Source organism: Macrobrachium rosenbergii, chromosome 16, assembly GCF_040412425.1.
Source record: "Macrobrachium rosenbergii isolate ZJJX-2024 chromosome 16, ASM4041242v1, whole genome shotgun sequence".
Classification (NCBI taxonomy): domain Eukaryota; kingdom Metazoa; phylum Arthropoda; class Malacostraca; order Decapoda; family Palaemonidae; genus Macrobrachium; species Macrobrachium rosenbergii.
In genome coordinates, this window is record NC_089756.1 from 9,035,391 (window position 1) to 9,055,863 (window position 20,473).

Below are 20,473 nucleotides of genomic sequence, written 5' to 3' on the forward strand. Positions count from 1 at the left end.
CTGAACAGTTTGACTCACTGTTCTTAAAAAGTTTATTCCTAGTGCTGCTAAAAATGTTGTGATTTTTTGCTCGTGAATACTTTGATTACACTTACAAATTGTTGCTGACTTTATTATTTAAATATTTCGAATACATTTGCAATTACAATCATGGCTCTCGTTGCTCCTGAAATATATGATTTATAATTTAAGATGCTGAATTCATATTATTCCCACAAAACATAATTTTTAAAAAGGGTAATTTGAAGAAGCAACTTAAGTTTGCTTTTTTATGAAGAGCTTCTCTCTTTATATATCAAATTACCTCACTTTTTTTTTTTACATTAGATGGTAATGTGTTACATTATGCTTAAACTAATTTAAATGAAATTATGACTGAATTATTCTTGAACCCGGGAAAACATGAAGAAGAATCAAAGTAAAATTAAACTGAAAAGCATTTGTACACACATACACAAACTCAAACACATACTATGTACGTGTACAGTAAATTTGAAAAAACTTTAATGGATAGCTTCCCTTCTTTGTTGCCCATTTTTGTTTTCTTTTTTATCATAGTTAGAGACCTGTATTAGGTTGCCAATACCACTGGCCTCTTCATCAAGAAAAGAAGATTTACCTGTGGGGCTGCCCCATCTTGGTAAGAGCCTTCATGAGGACGTGGATACAGGTTGTCTTTCCTGCACCGCTGGGTCCCAGCGTCATCATGCCGTGTCTTACCCTCTGAGTTTCGTAAAGCTGGGAGGGAGGGAGAGGGAGGGAGGGAGGTCTCATTTACATTTATCTAATTTATCAACTAATTCCTATTGAAATCTATATTACTTTTTAAATGAAGCATTAGAAACTGTAATAATGCTTCCAATTAAGATTATCATTATTCGACCCAACTACAATTTAATTCATCAATGAAGCATTAAAAATTCTAATAGTGCTTCCGATTAATTTTGCCATTATTCGACTCATCTACAATTCATCAATGGAGCATTAAAGATTCTAATAGTGCTTCCAACTGATTTTACCTTTATTCGATTCACCTACAATTTAATTCATAAATGAAGCATAAGAATTCTAATAGTGCTTCCGATTAATTTTGCCATTATTCGACTCATCTACAGTTCATCAATGGAGCATTAAAAATTCTAATAGTGCTTCCAACTGATTTTACCTTTATTCGAGTCACCTACAATTTAATTCATCAAGGAAGCATTAAAAATTCTAATAGTGCTTCCGATTAATTTTGCCATTATTCGATTCATCTACTGTACAATTCATCAATGGAGCATTAAAAATTCTAATAGTGCTTCCAACTGATTTTACCTTTATTCAGTTCACCTACAATTCAATTAATCAATGAAGCATTAAAAATTCTAATAGTGCTTCCGATTAATTTTGCCATTATTCAACTCATCTACAATTCATCAATTTAACATTAAAAATTCTAATAGTGCTTCCAACTGATTTTACCTTTATTCGATTCACCTACAATTTAATTCACCAATGAAGCATTATTCTAATAATGCTTCCAAATGATTCTACCATTATTCGACTTATCTACAATTCAATTCGTCAGTGAAGCATTATCCCAAAAATGCCTTCAATTGATTCTACCATTAATCAACTAATCTACAATTCAATTCATCAACGTGACATTAAAAATTCTAATAATGACTCCAACTAATTTTCCCATTCTTTGATTCAACATCTTACCTGGACAAGTTTCAACTGCCAAGGTGGATGGTTCAACAGGCCCATCTCGGCGACGACCTCGGAGATGTTGGTGGTGAGGTGGCTGTAATAACCCTTCTCCTGGGGCATGTTCGGAAAGAGGTCGTCGATCAGAGACATGAACAGCGGCTCGTCTTGATCTGTCGGAAAGCACGAGAACGTGAAAACGGTCTTTTGTCTGCTCGTTCAGGCAATGAAAATGTCATGTTCTTCGCTTGTTTGGGCCACTGAAAGAGCTTAAAAGTTGGTTTAAACAAGCACAAATATATAGTGTATATACTTTACAGTATATTCTATATATATATATATATATATATATATATATATATATATACTTATATATATATATATATATATATATATATATATATATATATATATATATATATATATATATATATATATATATATATATATATATATATATATATATATATATATATATATATATATATATATATATATGAATGTCTCTTCCTGTAATACCACAGTGTAACATGAATATAAGAAGGCCCATAAAACACTATTTAAATGTTGCAACCATATATTTCGGGCACTTGCTTCTGTGCCCCTGTTCACTGGTAGAATATGGACAGATGAAATGTTACAAGGGTATATATACAGAGCATATATACTTTAGGTGTGGTATTGAGTCTCCGATGGTATGCCAGCGACCGTTCCTTAGGAAGGAGGAGAATAACCAATTCCCTAGTGGTTTTTGGCCTCATTAACTCCCGTTTGGCGACAATTCTGCAGGTCACGTTTCCTGGGGCATCTTCTTCAGGAGCGGTCTGAGGATTAAAGCGTCGATGTCGTCCGATTTCCAATGTCCTCCTGACAAGTTCATATTGTTGGTTTGATTGATGATAGCAGATTCCAGCTACTTTTGAAAACCAGCTCCGCCCCACTCCAGTTTATGACATGTCCTGTATTTCGATATGTAGGAAAATCCTCAAACTCTCTGAAGCGTAACATACTGCTCTTTTGTGCTCTGTTATTCTCTGCGAGCAATGATCTACCTGTCTCCCCCTACGTAAATGTCATTACAATTGCTACACTGTATCTTGTAAACTCCAGCTTCTTCCCTTTCTTATTTAAGTATACGTTAATGAGCGAACTCCGATGGATTTGGGATAATGGAAAATGAAGGGATTGTTAGACCTGAGTTGTTCGGTGGCTTTTGGATGTTTTCGTCGTATGGAAGCTTTATTTTTGTTGTTGAAATCTATTTGTCTGTTGTGAATGGGACCTCTATAGTATATTTTATTCGCTTTGTTAATAGCCCTCTCGATAATGTGTGGTGGATAGAGCAGTTGCGTTAGGTGTTGGCGGATCGTGTTGAATTCGTTATCTAGGTACCCATTTGAACATATCCTAAGTCCTCTGAGGAATAAGTTGCATCCTACCATGATCTTTACGGAGACGTCGTGGTAGCTTAAGAAATGAATGTAGGAAACAGTGAAGGTGGGTTTTCTATATACTGTCAATGCATATCTGTTCTGTTCTCTTATGATCAGTACATCTAGGAACGGCAGTTTTCCGTCCTTTTCCCATTCTGTTTTAAATTTTATGGTCGGAACTAGCAAATTTAGCCTATTAAAAACTTCATTAAAGTCTCCCAGCTATTGTCCCAGAAAGTAAAGATATCATCTACGTATCTAAGCCAGATCATATTACGGTGTTTGATAGACGACAAAAGTTCTGTTTCGAAATATTCCATGTACAAGTTTGCTAGAAGGGGTGATAGGGGACTTCCCATGCTACAGCCAAATTTTTGGTTGTAAAAATTACCATTGAAAGAAAACACGTTGTTAGTTACACAGAGGTTGATAAGTTTTAAAGTTTTATCTATGCCAAGAGGAAAATGGTCTTCATATGGTTGTAACTAGTAGAGACATTCAAGGTAATCAACCCCTCTCTCCCCTATTTTTACGGCCTCCCGAAAACACATAAAGATGGGATTCCTTTATGCCCCATAATATCTAGTAGGGGCTCTTTCATGTACAAATTATCAAAATGGCTCGCAGACCTGTTATCACCCTTTCTAGGAACCTTCTCATCCTCCCACGTCAAACATGCAGAAGATTTTATAAAAAAATTTAATAGTTAAAACATCCCCTCAAACAACATCAAATTGCTCAGCCTAGACGTCGAGTCATTATTTACTAAAGTCCTGATTGCCGACGTGTTGTCTTTCTTAGAGAGGAAGTTACAACCACATGAAGACCATTTTCCTCTTGGCATAGATAAAACTTTAAAACTTATCAACCTCTTTGTAACTAACAACGTGATTTCTTTCAATGGTAATTTTTACAACCAAAAATTTGGCTGTAGCATGGGAAGTCCCCTATCACCCCTTCTAGCAAACTTGTACATGGAATATTTCGAAACAGAACTTTTGTCGTCTATCAAACCCGTAATATGACCTGGCTTAGATACGTAGATGATATCTTTACTTTCTGGGACAATAGCTGGGGAGACTTTAATGAATTTTTTAATAGGCTAAATTCGCTAGTTCCGACCATAAAATTTAAAACAGAATGGGAAAAGGACGGAAAACTGCTGTTCCTAGATGTACTGATCATAAGAGAACAGAACAGATATGCATTTACAGTATATAGAAAACCCACCTTCACTGTTTCCTACATTCATTTCTTAAGCTACCACGACGTCTCTGTAAAGATCATGGTAGGGTGCAACTTATTCCTCAGAGGACTTAGGATACGTTCAAATGGGTACCTAGATAAAGAATTCAACACGATCCACCAACACCTAACGCAACTGCTCTATCCACCACACATTATCGAGAGGGCTATTAACAAAGCGAATAAAATATACTATAGAGGTCCCACTCACAACAGACAAATAGATTTCAACAACAAAATAAAGCTTCCATACGACGAAAACATCCAAAAAGCCACCGAACAACTCAGGTCTAACAATCCCTTCATTTTCCATTATCCCAAATCCATCGGGAGTTCGCTCATTAACGTATACTTAAATAAGAAAGGGGAAGAAGCTGGAGTTTACAAGATACAGTGTAGCAATTGTAATGACATTTATGTAGGGGAGACAGGTAGATCGCTCTCGCAGAGAATAACAGAGCACAAAAGAGCAGTATGTTACGCTTCGGAGAGTTCGGGGATTTTCCTAGCATATCAGAAATACAGGAAATGTCATAAACTGGAGTGGGGCGGAGCTGGTTTTCAAAAGTAGCTGTCCGTACAAAAGAAAGATGCTGGAATCTGCTATCATCAATCAAACCAACAATATGAACTTGTCAGGAGGACATTGGAAATCGGACGACATCGACGCTTTAATCCTCAGACCGCTCCTGAAGAAGATGCCCCAGGAAACGCGACCTCCAGAATCGTCGCCAAACGGGAGTTAATGAGGCCAAAAACCACTAGGGAATTGGTTATTCTCCTCCTTCCTAAGGAACGGTCGCCGGCATACCATCGGAGACTCAATACCACACCTACAGTATATATGCTCTGTATATATACCCTTGTAACATTTCATCTGTCCATATTCTACCAGTGAACAGGGGCACAAGCAAGTGCCCGAAATATATGGTTGCAACGTTTAAATAGTGTTTTATGGGCCTTCTTATATTCATATATATATATATATATATATATATATATATATATATATATATATATATATATATATATATATATATATATATATATATATTATGTATATAATCTATACACTTCTGACTCACATTGGGACCGAACCCTGGTCCTTCAAGTTAGAGTCCAAGGTGCTAGCAATTCACCTGGATGAATTGCTAATGCCCCGGGCTCTCACTTGGAAGACTGGGGTTCGGTCACGATGTGAGTCAGAAACTTATTTCTGTGAAAAACATAACATGTTCCCATGTTTTCAATTCCATCATTTATATATATTTATATATATATATATATATATATATATATATATATATATATATAATATATATATATATATATATATATATATATATATATATATACATGTATATATATATATATATATATATATATATATATATATATATATATATAATATATATATACATGTATATATACACACACTCTTCCATATGCAAATAAGAATTAATAACTTTAATACAAGACTGACCTACAAGCTTTGAGAGGTTCATGTCCCTCAGGACTCTCATGACAATAGTTGATTCTGAGTCCTTCAGGTTTGCTCGCTTGGCTGCTCCTAATGTGCGAAGGACCGACAGAATATTCCGCAGTCCAAAATCGTAGTGTACCTTTAGGGATATACTGTAGGTGTTACCTTTTACTTCTGTTACATGAAAAGTTTATCCTCAGTGCAACCGAGAGAAATTGTCTTTCATATTTTCTCTAAAGTATTTTTCAAGGAGTATAATAACATCAGTAGAATATGATAGAAATTGTAATTAGTGTTTTCTATCTTCTGTAGACATTACAGCTAACAGTTCTTATACTTTTAAATTGTATAATTAGGAGGTTGTATTGTGTCACCTGCTACTGAAGAGTCAGCGTCAGGTGGGATGAGGCATATATAATAAATTCTCGTAATTTTAAAACAGTAATGTAAAATTTTTACCTGTTTTGTGAGCTGTTCCTCACACAACTTGTAAAGCGTGAAGAACTTGCGAGCGAGCGTGATGTTTTCCAAGAAGCCACAAGAGGCCAGTTTAACTCGGATGATGATCTGTCTGTCTGGAACCATCATGGCGACGTTTCGGAATTGGATCTTCAAATTTTCGGGGAGTTCTTGACGGCCGTGGTAGCCCAGGTTCTGGCGTGGGTGTTATCCGGCGACGGCAGAAGAACGAGGTAGTTACAGCAGTAGTTCCAGAGGTAGTTCCAATAGTAGATCAGTAGTAGTTCCAGAGGGAGTTTCAGAGATAGTTCCAGTGGTATTTCCAGAGGCAGTTCCAGAGGTAGTTCCAACAGTAGTTCCAGAGGTAGTTCCAGAGGTAGTTCCAGAAGCAGTTCCAGTGGTAGTTCCAGAATATTGCAGGGGTGGCGAGGGACAAAACGTCCAGACGGCGTCCATTTGAGATGTATAATTCATACACATACACACACGGGTAGTAGAGGATTCGTGAGAGTAAAGAGGGTGGAAAAAGGAGTGAGTATTTACACCGAGGACAGTATTCTATGAAGTTGTGCGCAAATAACAATGTTTCCCTCTTCTGTGCATCTCTCCTTGTTCGAGAGCAAGCTGCATCGTTGGATCTGCTCACTTATTACGTTGCTTTCTTAATCATCAAAGGAAGTTTGCAATATACATTAATATCAAGTAGCAGGGACAATTTGAAACCTGTATGTTAAGTGTAAACAAAAATCGTTTTAAAACTAAGGCTTAGTGAAATCTACATTAAATTTGGAGATGCAGCTTCCTCACAAAATGCAAAGAAGAGGGAAATATCCGCTTAATACAAGTCCACAAAATGCAATTCTACCAAAAAATGAGAGAAAAATGGAAAATATCAACGCCAGGTGTGTGTGAAGAGGAGAGACAAAACCTGTGAGATCTGAAACTACAGAGAAAAAACGTCTGACTAGGTAGATACACACTTATATTCAAAATCAATTTTTGCTAAAATCTACGGATTTTGTACAAAGGGTCACGATCTCTACAGCAGTTTATATTATTTACAGTTTTGTTTCCCTTGTAAAAGGGAACACGCCTGGAAAAACAGCCATTTCTCCAAGGATAAATAGAATATTTACAAAAGTATATGGCAACAATGTAGATATGTGCAAGCTAAACGCATAATCCCAGGCGCTATACGAATTTCAACTAATCACTCTTTAAAATATATACACACTGTACATAAAATAGCACGGATGCTAGCTTTCCTATTCATTGACCACCTATGGTTTTGCCTATATTAGGATGTTAGTTTCATTTGGACATTTCAACATTTTACACATTGTGATAAAAATGTACATTCATCAATCATAATATTTCCTGAGAATTTAGCAACGAATTTAAGATAAGAGCATGCTGACATCGAAGTATCAACATACTCTCTCGTTTTTTAATGCATGCATGCACACACACGTATATATATCAATATGCACGCACACATATAATACATTGAATATATACATACGTATGTATATATATATGATTATATATACATATAGACGTATATATATACATATATAAATATATATATATATATATATATTATATATATAATATATATAGACATATAAATCTATATATGTGTGTTTTTGTGTATATATATGTATATATTGTATATACGGTATATATATGCTAAATATCTGAAATGTCCATTATTTAGACCATCAGTTAAATCTTTCCAGACTGTCACAGTTTGGATTACATTTTCCTCGTCATTAGTAAAGTATTAGCAAATTCATTGTTCAATTTAGGTACAAAATGGTTTTTCATTCCTTCTGCCTTTTTATTTGCATCGCTAACACGCACATGTTGATTTTATTTAGTGGATGACTTCTGTTTAAATGATGTCTAAATTGAACTTTTTACACCTGTTTATCAGTGTTTAGATCATTCTTGTAGTATTTAGCAAAACAACTTTACATCAGTGTTGTAATGATCAGGTGAGTGTTGTAATAATAAATTTTAATAATCTTTTTCTTTTTCATAACCTTTATGATAAGATTATTTCTCAGTGTTCTATTAGTACCTACAAGAATGTAAGCAAAAAAATGAGTAAAAGCAGCAGCACATCACTGCATTTGTTATATATTTGTTTATTCGCACTACTGTGCCTCAGGTAGCAAAATTTCAACCCAGTAATTCGGATACTTTATTTGACTAACTCATCATTCTAAAAACAAATTTACAAATGAGTTTTAGGTTGTTTTTGTTTACTTTTGACCTTATTACACAATAGTTTAAAGAACATACATGGTTATACATATTCAATCAACTCCTATTTTACTTTAGTCAATATTTAGATTTTGCTCCAGGAAATCCTACTGTGATTTAGGATTCTCTTGTGGTTTAGGGTCGTACTATGATTTAGGATCCTCCTGTGATTTAGGATCCTACTGTGATTTAGGATCTATAAGATTAACTACTAAGTGGCATGTTTAGGGTATTGCCATAATTTCTAGCTAACAATATTGAAAATTACTTTGGAACTGCACATCCAGAATAGTTTTTCTATGCTACTGTTTATACCTAGTAACTTATTTCATAATTTTAACCTCAGAATTATCAGGAATAATCAAAGAAATAATCCACAATACTGTGTTGTGTAACAGATACACAGATAATTCTATAAAGATTTCTACTTTCTATTATTCTTTAGAAAACTGTGGAGTTAGTTCTTCAACAATCATTTAATAATAACTATCTTTTTCACTACAGGTGCTACTTAACTCTTCTGGAAGTTTCTTCATCTGATTACTGCTATGAACAGCTTCATTTATTCAAAGCGTGTTTATATTTGCATTTATTTAATGAACTCATTGAGACTGTACGTCATTATTCTCTTTATATAGTTCATGGTAGTAACATCTCAATCTTCGAGAAAAGAAAAAGGATTTTGCACATGAATCTGACACACCGATAAAGCAAACTGTCCACCAAACAAATTTCTTAATAAATTTCCTCGCACGGTTCCTTTCACATAAAAATCATACATAAAAGATAAGGAAGAGATGATAATCTGTAAAGAGCAAAAGTGATTATTTACAGAAATTATAGTTTCAAAGACAAGCTATTGTAAATGAAAGTTCAACCATTCCTAGAAGAAGCTTTCTGATTACAAAGAGATGGAAGAAATTTGAAAAAAAAAAAAATAGTTTCACTGTGTAAACTGGGTGACAAAAATATAAAACAGTGAAGGGAGAGCTTAATAGTTCTACTTAATGGGGATAATGTTACCTGCTTATATGGATCGAAGAATTTCCCCTGTTAAGTACATAAGATGACTGAGTAAGACCGTGAGCAGGTCAAGATAAAAATTTTCAAAGACAAGTGTCACTATACTGTACATAACAGTACTGGTGTCATTCTAACTGAGAACTACTACTGCGGCCTGGTTCCAGCCAGTCGCCGACCTGGCTATTTACCGGCATTCGTTTATGTTTATAATATTTACCATCTTTTTTTTTACGTTTTTAATTTCATTCCCAACCCCAATCCACACCCCTTCTCCCAGGTGCTGGTACTAAAAACGACGCTCATTTTGCACGTAAACTTGTAGTTATAGAACCAGAGGGGCGCGGTAGTAGTCTTCAGTTTTACCTTGGTTTCTATTGGATCACCCTTGTATAACACATTTCAATACACGGATCAGTAAAATATAGAAGCATTTATATACACGAGGTGGGGGATGCATATTCGCATTCATAAAAGAATTAATATAGAGTATTCGTAAGAGGTGTTATAGAATAAGGTACCTATGAAGCTGAGATAAGTGAAAGAAAATTGTGAAGAGACAGACAGAGAAAGAAGGGGGGCCAGTGGAATATTTCGGAGAGAAACTGAAGGATAATAATGCCATGTTACCTGTCCCTTGACGGTGCCAATGTTCTGTCGAAATACGTCAAAATGGAAATGTTCTATATTAGAATCGAAAAACGCACTTACTTCTCGTTCTTATTTTGCTGTAAGGGAAGATTATATTGACGTTATTTAAGCATGCAGGCTATTTCTAAATTAACGAAAAAACTATTATTTTTTTATGTGCAAAGACTGAGACCATCAACGAAAAGTGGGGCATTCCTGAATACAGAATTAGTATAGAAATGAATCTCGAATATGAAGAAATGTTGCAATAAACTCAAAAACTATTTCTTTACAAATCATAACAGACGCTAATGCTTTGCAACTTAATGTACCAATGGGCGCAAAGTCTTGGGGATGTTTATGATTTTGCATTTATTTTTACCATAAATAAAAATAAAATATTTAGAAAAAATAATTTCAGTTAAAAAGAAAGTTGAAGAACATGAGAAAAACTGTCAAGGACACCTTTGTACAGAAAATAATTTATTTAGGCAATAAATATTACAATTTTAACAATTATTCGTGATCTTATCACTTATTACCTATATCCTCGATTTGTAAGTAACAAGAGTTATACAGTGGTAATTCTTATGGCTTTCTAATGATAAATACAAATGAAGAACGTTCTACAATTGTTAACGCAATACTTGCTCAATTTTAATTACTAATATTTGTAATTAGTTTTGCTATTATACTGTTTATATAACGACGGAAGTACTGGCGAGATGGAAATCTAACGCAAGTGCAATGAAATTCAACACGAGCTACTGTATAGTAAAAATACACGTTGTTAAAATTTTTCATCTCATTAATATCTACTTAATCAGATGTGCATTTGCAATTATTTAATGCCTTGAAGTGTCAAGAGGAAGTGTACCATCTCTTTCAACGGACACCGCATTGCCAATGGCCAGTACCCCACGTTCGCGAAGAAGAACGTAAAGAGAAATACTGAAGGTAGTCATTTTCTAATCTTGCTGTGTACGACCTGAAAGTGGTTGGTGTGCAGTTTGGTTGGGGCCAGGAGCTTTGGGTTATCTCAGACCCCCCTTGATATTAACTCCCCCTCAAATTTATTGCCTGAATCATAATTTATTATCAGTGAGGCTAAACTAAATAATAATAATAATAATAATAATAATAATAATAATAATAATAATAATAATAATAATAATAATAATAATGTGACCCATTACAGAAACAGTCTTTTGTATTTTCTTGGATGCATGATGTTTGATCTCTTGAGAGGAACAATAAGGATGGAAGGCTTAGGTTTCACATTACGTGAAAGTAATTATTATTATTGTTGTTGTTATCATTATTATCAAATTATCTAACCACCAATACATTGCTAATTAAAAAATACAATTAGACTGATATGCAACTAAAAAGCAAATGTTCGTTCTGAGGGTGGGATTTTGGGCTGCAATTCAAACTGGTAAAAGCATCAGGCTGAAACATTAACTCAGCTCCACTCTTTTCGTGCTATGTTGCTGCAAGGAACCTGGACCTGTTACTCATCACCTAAAAAAAAAGTCTAGACTAATATCATCACCTAAAGAAGTCTAGACTAACATCATCAGTTTAAAAAAGTCTAGGCTAACATCATTAAGTAAAAATCAAGACTAACATCATTAAATAAAAATCGAGACTAGCATCATCACCTAAAAATATCTAGGCTAACATCATCACCAACAGAAGTCTAGACTAGCATCATCACCTAAAGAAGTCTAGACTAATATCATCACCTCAAGAAGTCTAGATAACATCATCAGCTAAAGAAGTCTAGACTAACATTATCACCTAAAAAAGTCAAGACTAACATCATCACCTAAAAGTCCAGACTAACGTCGTCAGTTTAAAAAAGTCTGGGCTAACATCGTCAAATAAAAATCGAGATTAACATCATCACCTTAAAAAAGTTTAGACTAACTTCATCACCTAAAGAGGTCTAAACTAACATATCAACTAAAGAGATCTAGAATAACACTATCAGCTAAAAAAAGACGAAAAAAAAAAAATCATAACCGCACAAAAAGTCTAGACTGACATTATCACCTAAAAAAAAGTCTAGACCAACAAACTCTGAAGTAAGGGATTTACCGAAAAAGACACGAGCTTTCAGACAGCGCCAAAAACAACCCTAAAAAAATTGATGAACAGAAAAAAAAGATAATCCACTAAAAAAAAGAAAAAGTGGAGCCCAAAGATTTTACAAATTACCATGGTGAGGAAGATTCCAAACTCGGTGTTCATGTTGACGACGTCGCCGTCGGTAAAGTTGAAGGTCTTCCTGCGTTCCTTCTTGCAGTGGTGCACGACGGCGATCTGTTGAGCCGCCACCGACAGCACCGGAAGCTCGATCCGGTTGAACTCGTCGAAGCAACCCCACGATCCTGACTGAGCTAGGCCTGAAACAAAAAAACAATAACACACACAATATATATATATATATATATATATATATATATATATATATATATATATATATAAAAATTTATATATATACATATATATATTATAGATATTATATATAAATAATGTATATATATATATATATATATATATATATATATATATATATATATATATATATATATATATATATATATATATATACATATATATTACATATACAGTATATAATTGATATATATATATATATACATGTATATATATATTATATATATATATGTATATATATATATATATATATATATATATATATATATATATATATTATATATGTTTCAAGATATATATATATTATATCTATTTTATTGTATTATATATATATATATATATATATATATATATATATATACTAATATATACTAACAATAAATGGACCTCATTCAAACTGGATGGTATCTAACGGATACTTGATAATGTGGACTGTTTGTCCAAGAAAGCTTTAACTTTTTCTGAATAAAAAACTCTTTGTTAGATACCATCCAGTTTGAATGAGGTCCTTTTAGTAATTCTACTAATGCACAGAACAATTGTGTATGTGATAAAGTTAATATATATATATATATATATATATATATATATATATATATATATATATATATATATATATATATATATATATATATATATATATGAGAGAGAGAGAAATATTATTTGCATAATTATTCTAGACCCTGTGGCTTCTTGTCTCTTTGAGGCTGTAATTGTCATTGATGTATATTTAAAATAAAAGGCAATATCTTTCTGCTCTTAAGTATAAACGATGATTACAGAATAACAAAAACTCATTGAAATTTATAACCACTGTAATCATTACCTTTGAAGATCCTCCCGAGACCCCTGTAATCCATCTGGTCGGAACAGTTGAAAACGACGACATATTTCCCCAGGGTCTTCCCCATGTCCTTCGTCGTCTCCGTTTTCCCCGTTCCTGCAGGACCCGTGGGGCAAGCCCCCATGCTCATGCTTAGGGCCTGTGCAAGCGTAATATAACACCTGGGTAGACAAAGGGAATTGAAGTACTACTGATTATTTCAGGACATTGTTGGAAAGAGAATTCAAGTATTATTGGTTACTAGAGGAAATTGTTGAAAAGAGAGATTGATGAATTGTTGGTTATTATGGGAAATTGTTGAAATGAGATTGATAAATTACTGGCTATTAGAAGAAAATGTTGAAAAAACGGATTGATGAATTACTGGTTCTTACAGAATATTGTTAAAACGAGATTCATGCAACGATGGCTGTCAATGAGACAGGATGAGGAATGGAATGGAATATAGAATTTAGGCCAAAGGCCAAGCGCTGTGACCTATGAAGTCATTCAGCGCTAAAACGGAAATTGGTAGTAAAAAGGTTTGAAAGGTGTAACAGGAGGAAAACCTCGCAGTTGCACTGTGAAACAAATGTTAAGAGAGGTTGGACAGCAAGATAGAAGAAAGAGAATATGAACGAAGGTACAGTAAAAGGAATGAAAGGGGATGCAGCTAGGGACCAAAGGAACGCTGCAGTGAACCTTAAGTAATGCCTACAGTGTACCGCGTGAGGTGCACTAGAAGGTAATGATTTTCTCATTGCATTACTTGACTGATCCAGTTGAAGTTTTTACGAAAAAAGAGAGAACACGAAAAAAGATTATTCCCTTATTACAATTCTTCACTGAAAAGAGACAAGTTAAAACTTATTATTTACTATATTTATTCTGCAATTACATATCTCCTTGTGTCTATAACTGTTGGGTAGTCTATTCAAGCCATTTTTATATGTCATTGGGTCATCCCGAATGTAAAATAATCATGAATGTTTTTCTTGTTAAAAGGTTAAACATGTTAATAATTGTATGATACAGTCAACTTCATCCTCTTTTTCTGTAAAAATAAATTATTAGTCCGTGATCTTTCTTTATGCGAAGTCATAATCTAATCGATGCTTACCTGCCAAAGATTAGAGGCCCAGAGTTTCAAATAACTTCTCATAAACGCGGACTAAAATTTCTGTACCTTTTCTATCTGTGCCTTTAAGACCAAACACACTTGTTTACCTGTCAGTAAGCGGGGTGATCACCAGACGCTCTGTGCAGCCCACAAATTCATTCTGATACTGGAAGGTGACGTCAGTGAGGACGATGTTTGTCTTGTCGATGTCTTCCCTGAAGTAAATTCTGATCTGACGAAGCCAGTCAAAGTCCATGACAGACCGCACGTTGTTACGACACTGCAAGAAGTGAAAAAAGGAAAAATTGATAGTACTAGATATCAAAAGTGATATGGCTCTTACTGCCTGGTAATTTTTATTGCACTTTCTGTACCCTTTCAAGACGGGCGTCAGTTTTTCACTGGTAATAAGCTGAAACTTTACAGCTATTTGGCATTTTTACATAATAGTGCCAATTTTATATTTGGATGCTAAATTGAAGCCCAGTTCAAAGTCCTCACCAGGAGTCAATTTTCCACTTGGGTATTATGCTGGAACCTTACATATCTGGCAATTTTATAGAACAGTGCCAATTTTATATTTGGATGCCAAACTGAATCCCAGTTCAAAGTGCTCACCAGGCTATCAAAAATGTCCCTCTGATGAATATGAATGGTGATGAGGGTCTCGTATTTCGTGCGCTGAACAGGCTCTAGATCCCTTGTGGTTTGGTTGATGAGTAAATTCAGCAGATCCAGGAATCGGTTATTCATGTCGGGCATCACTCTTCTGTCTGCTCTGGCTTGCTGGAGAGCCATTTCTGAATCGCGAGTCCAAATCATTTGCAATCCTAAGATACCCACCTTTACGAAACAGAAAAAAACTTATTAAAGGTCCTAGAAGAAGAAGAAGAAGAAGAAGAAGAAGAAGAAGAAGAAGAAGAAGAAGAAGAAGAAGAAGAAGAAGAAGAAGAAGAAGAAGAAGAAATATATGGAGTAAACAATGAGACTGACATTCCGCAAAATCATCATTAACATCTACTTAAACATCACTGACACCAACTCAGGTAGTTTAGTCAAGCATAAACAGCCTTAAAATGCAATAGCTTCCAGGAATGAAACAAAGTCTCACCTGTGCAGGAAATTGTTCCAGGAAGCGAAGAACATTCAGGTCAGGATCCTGGATGACGTGATGCGCTTGTCTTATGATGCCGTGGACAGACTGCTGGCACATAAGCAGTAGCTTGTTCAGCCAAACCTCAACGCTGCCTTCAGCTCTCGTTGGCTTCTCGAGCTGAAGATAAAGAGAAATGACATACTTAAACATACACTCGAGCCATTTCTTGATTTACAAAATATAAAGAGAGCATGTAATCTTCCACAGTACTTGACATTTCCAGAATCTGTGATGACTTATATATCCTTTGTTCTTGCTACGCCAGTTATCCTTACCTGCACAATTTCTCCCTCAGATGAGGAGATGGCGGTAATGCGGTCGTAATCTTGTTCGTGGAAACGCACATTCTTCGTGTTGTCAAAGATGGACATCAGATGTGCTTGGATCGTGTGAGAATCAGAGGCCTGGCCTAAGATTTCAAGCAGAGCTGGATCGGACACGAAGAAGAAACGCGGGAACATCAACCGCTTCTTCTCCAAGTATCTAATTAGAAAGTACAAGAAATTGTTTATTATTTTCCTTAAAAAGCATTTTCGAATTAATAACTAAAATATAAACATTATCATCTGCTGTACATATGTTTCTTTAATGATTATGAATCACAATGGTAGCTTAGAATATGATTTCTTACACTGGTAATTTGTAATTTGACTGGTGTACTGGGATATTTCATAAGTTTTGTGGCCAAAATGTTGTTAAAAACAGAATCTTTGGCTTCTTTAACTTATAGATAAAATACTATAATTAGTAAAGTGATATATCACCAAGGTAAAAAAGGAAAAATGTTTATCATGCCACAGAAGGGTACATAGCATAGGACACAAATACTGCTAACTCACAAATAATGTTTCATGTACAGTATAACTGTTGATTACTGCCCTTAAGCTTAAAAGGGAAAAATCATCAATTTAAAAAAGGAACCATAATTTTTTTTCCAGCAAAACATTTTCCCAAATCATACAAATATAACAAAATTCAATGAAAAATTATTTTCAACATACCCAGTGAGACTTTTCTGACAAACTTCCAGCTGATCTTGTAAGTAAGGCAGTAACTGTTTGAGCATGTCGTCTCCAACACAGCACGTCACAACATTCGGGTTATCGTGGGCTCTTGCCATTATTTTCTGCCAGTTTTTGTCTATGACGTAGAACCTGAAAACAAAATTACATTTCAAAAACGAATGACAAAACTAATTTCTTAATTGTAAAGTTGTGATAAGTAACTTTACAAAGTGAATCGTAATTTTCTAAGTCAACAGTATGTTACAGGATAGAGAGAACTGGGTCAACATAAGAGAAAGTGGAAAGTGGACAACATTAAAAGAAGGTGGAAAGTAAACAACATTAAGAGAAAGAATACCTTTTAGCCTCCTTTGGAAGTTGCTTGGCAATGTCGCCTCCAACAAACACAGCTTCCAGATAAACCCAAAGGTTCTGGACGAAGAGCCACCTTTCCAGAATTTCGTTGGTGTTGGAAAGATCGCTGACCCACTTCTGGATTTGTTTACGGAATGGAGCATTGTATCTGCAAGAACATTTGTTTAATGAAAGTACGTCCATGCTGCACAGAAATTCATTAAGCGGACTTATGCATGTTGGAGCTAAATGAGGAAGAGATTGCTATATATACTGTATATGCCACAGGGGATATCCTTACTAATTAAGTACTCTACACAACTATAAAGAAAAGGTACAGCTTCTCTTATCTAAAGTAGCATCTCCACCTTCTTGTTTTCAAAGACATCTCTTCATACACATTTTATATCACACTTTCAGGACTGCAGTCACTAGATGAATGCTCAACTGACTCAGTATACAGTACCTGTTTGAAAGGAGTGATCCTAGAACCATCAGTGAGTCTTCCAGCTGTGCAATGACTTCTGCAGTTGTATCTCCCCTAAGAAGTAATTCCCCTCTGTTCTTGAAGGTGGAGAAGGTCAAGTCGTGGCTTGCCCATTCATTCGTTACGATTCTCAGCTTTGCCTCGATGTCTTTTTCCTTGACAGCTGATATGCAGATATCCTGCAATCATGAAATTGTATAAAGTGTATAATACAACTTTTTTGTAGTACCGTGTTAACTAATCTGCGCATCAACCCACTTGTCTTTGTAGTAGGCTGAGAATATACAATTCTTGATGACCCATACCACATCCCTTAGTTGATAAATTTCAACTAAGCAATATTCACACTCTATGTAGCGTGTGATTACAGTCAAACTTCGTATTTCATAACTATCGTAAGCGTACAACAATAATTCTCAACTGAACAACCAGAATGGTGCCAATTCAAGACCAGCATCCCAAGTGTCCTACCTCTATGTCCTCCTTGTACTGGAGCAGAGGAGTGTCCATGATATTCTTCAGACAGAAGTTCGGACTGTCTACCTCCAAAGGACGGTTGATGACTTCGGCTATTCGCTGCCAATGTCTGGGTTTCATGGCTTTATTAGACATGAGCTCCAGCAAGGGACACATGTCGTTGAAATCATCAATGGTCTTCTTGAGGGTGTTGAACGCAGGCCACTCCTTCAGGCCCTTAGGTAGTTTTCGACATCTGGAATGGGAGTTTGTTTAGTTTCTTTCTGAACTGGATTTTTAAATGAATCATGAAGATGGCCATATCACGGGATTAATTTCTTGAAAGATCAACACATCTTTAAAAGGAATAAAAGTTGAAAAAATCATTTTTTAAGTAACCACTGTCCTGATTATTTACAACTGGGTTTTTTGTTGAGCAAATTCCTAGTAATAATAATAAACTATGTAATTATCATTAATAATACCAACTACATATTATTTAAGAGCCATTTTTATATTGCTTATAAGTTAATTTGGTTAAATTCAGAATTTTCTACAAGCACACTAGAATATCATTCCCCATACTCATATTTTGAGATCAAAAGCACTTTAGCTGTAATAATTAAAGATATACAGGGTTGGCTATCGGTTAATTTACATCCGACATAAGACAAAGCCACAATCCTGCCTCTGATGTTCTCCCTAAAGGATAAAAACTACTGTAAACTGACATTCTCAATGATTATTTGACATGAACGAATGACCAAAGACTGAACTCGTTTCCCATTTCATTGACCATTATAACCCTCCGTTTTTAAAAGAGGCCAACCTATCACTTGCTTTTTGTGAAACCGCTCTTATTCATTCCTTTTCATTTCAGGTCTGAGGTACATTATGGCACTGGTTGGTGCGTCCAGCATGGTCGAACATTACAAGCTTGACGCTGGATTTGGTATAGGATATTTCTTAAAATGCTAGATCTACAAATTTTCTTTAGCAACAGATTAATTGGGCTTCCTAAAAGATATTCGAGATATATTAAGTCTACAGAAAATTCTATTTAGAAGCAGATTTACTACGCTTCACATAGGATATTTTTACTAAACAATCAGTTCAACAAAAGATTCTATTTGAGAACAGTTCCGTCAATCACAAACCTACAAATGAATCTATTTAATAGTAGATCCCTTCCATGATAAAGATGACAACTATAACTGATACGGCATTCATTCCTATAATAGATTCTATTTTAGAACAGATTACTTGGACCAGATATAAGATATTTCATACACCGCAAAATCTGCACATAAATCTACTTAGAAACAGATCCGCTGCATGATGGAGATGACTGTTGCAACTGATCTGGGCAGAGGACATCACTGAATCATTACCGCACCGACAGGAAATAAAACTGCACCTATTTTGGAATTCCATGAGCTCGTTGTTGATCTCCTCTATGTTGACTTCGCCCCACGGGATGTCATAATACGACGCCACTCGATCGATGACGTCATTGTAAAGCTTGTAGAGCTTCTGGAGTAAGTTGAGCTCTTTGCGTATCTGTCCCAGCTCCGGGAATTCGGAGCGAGGGAGTCGGAAGAGCTCCTCACCAACGGAGTAGCTGGAGTGCTTCCTCCACAGAGTGTCAAACCGATTCTTTTTGAGAAGAAACGAGAACACACAATTAATTTATACTTAATTTCAATGAGAGAGAGAGAGAGAGAGAGAGAGAGAGAGAGAGAGAGAGAGAGAGAGAGAGAGAGATTCATGATCATAAGTGCTTGTTTGAAAACATTTTTGTATTTGTAGTTTGAACCACTGGTTTGTAAAATGTCATTTCATAATTAGATACTGATTAAAATTTTTCTGATTGCAATACTGCTTAGCGGCCAGTGCTTAATGCTTATTTAAAACTAGCCTATTTTTTCTCTAATTGGGGATAATATCTTAAATTAAATAAATTAACAATGGCCACTGATTAATAAATCAAATAAAAACTGATAATTAATTAAGAAATAATTATCAAAATTTTCTTTCCTACCTGAAGGGTGACAATACCTGTGAGATAATGAGTCTATCAGAAGCGTCCTGAGGTGCCAAACCAGGTACCATTGGCCCTTGCGTCCTATAATCGTGGACGAACTTGTTGCAGTCTTTCTTGAACTGGGCAACATTGTGAATAAGCTCATTCCTAATACAAAGACACAAAAGGTTAAGTGATTTATTGCTCATCAATAAGATTACTGACATCAACAGCAAAGCTGTAGTCACAGATATACACCTATTTCTATCTTTCAGCATCCTGATACCACGACTTGCACACAGACAACACTCTTGCTGCAATTGTGCATGAAATGCACTAAACGTGTAAAAAGTTCAT

At 35.0% G+C, this 20,473-nt stretch overlaps 1 protein-coding gene across 1 annotated transcript in view; it reads right to left on the reverse strand.

Moving 5' to 3' along the window:
- Window positions 1-20,473, reverse strand: part of LOC136846878 (dynein axonemal heavy chain 5-like) — a gene marked incomplete at its 5' end in the record, with an annotated part of 135,482 nt that overhangs the window by 52,562 nt on the left and 62,447 nt on the right. The window contains 16 exon segments of the mRNA XM_067118129.1: window positions 620-738; window positions 1,708-1,865; window positions 5,854-5,992; window positions 6,313-6,507; window positions 12,454-12,641; window positions 13,520-13,698; window positions 14,744-14,916; window positions 15,255-15,479; window positions 15,748-15,909; window positions 16,068-16,275; window positions 16,794-16,946; window positions 17,155-17,319; window positions 17,617-17,816; window positions 18,109-18,349; window positions 19,511-19,749; window positions 20,152-20,284. Coding sequence (XP_066974230.1) covers window positions 620-738; window positions 1,708-1,865; window positions 5,854-5,992; window positions 6,313-6,507; window positions 12,454-12,641; window positions 13,520-13,698; window positions 14,744-14,916; window positions 15,255-15,479; window positions 15,748-15,909; window positions 16,068-16,275; window positions 16,794-16,946; window positions 17,155-17,319; window positions 17,617-17,816; window positions 18,109-18,349; window positions 19,511-19,749; window positions 20,152-20,284 — 2,877 coding nt within the window.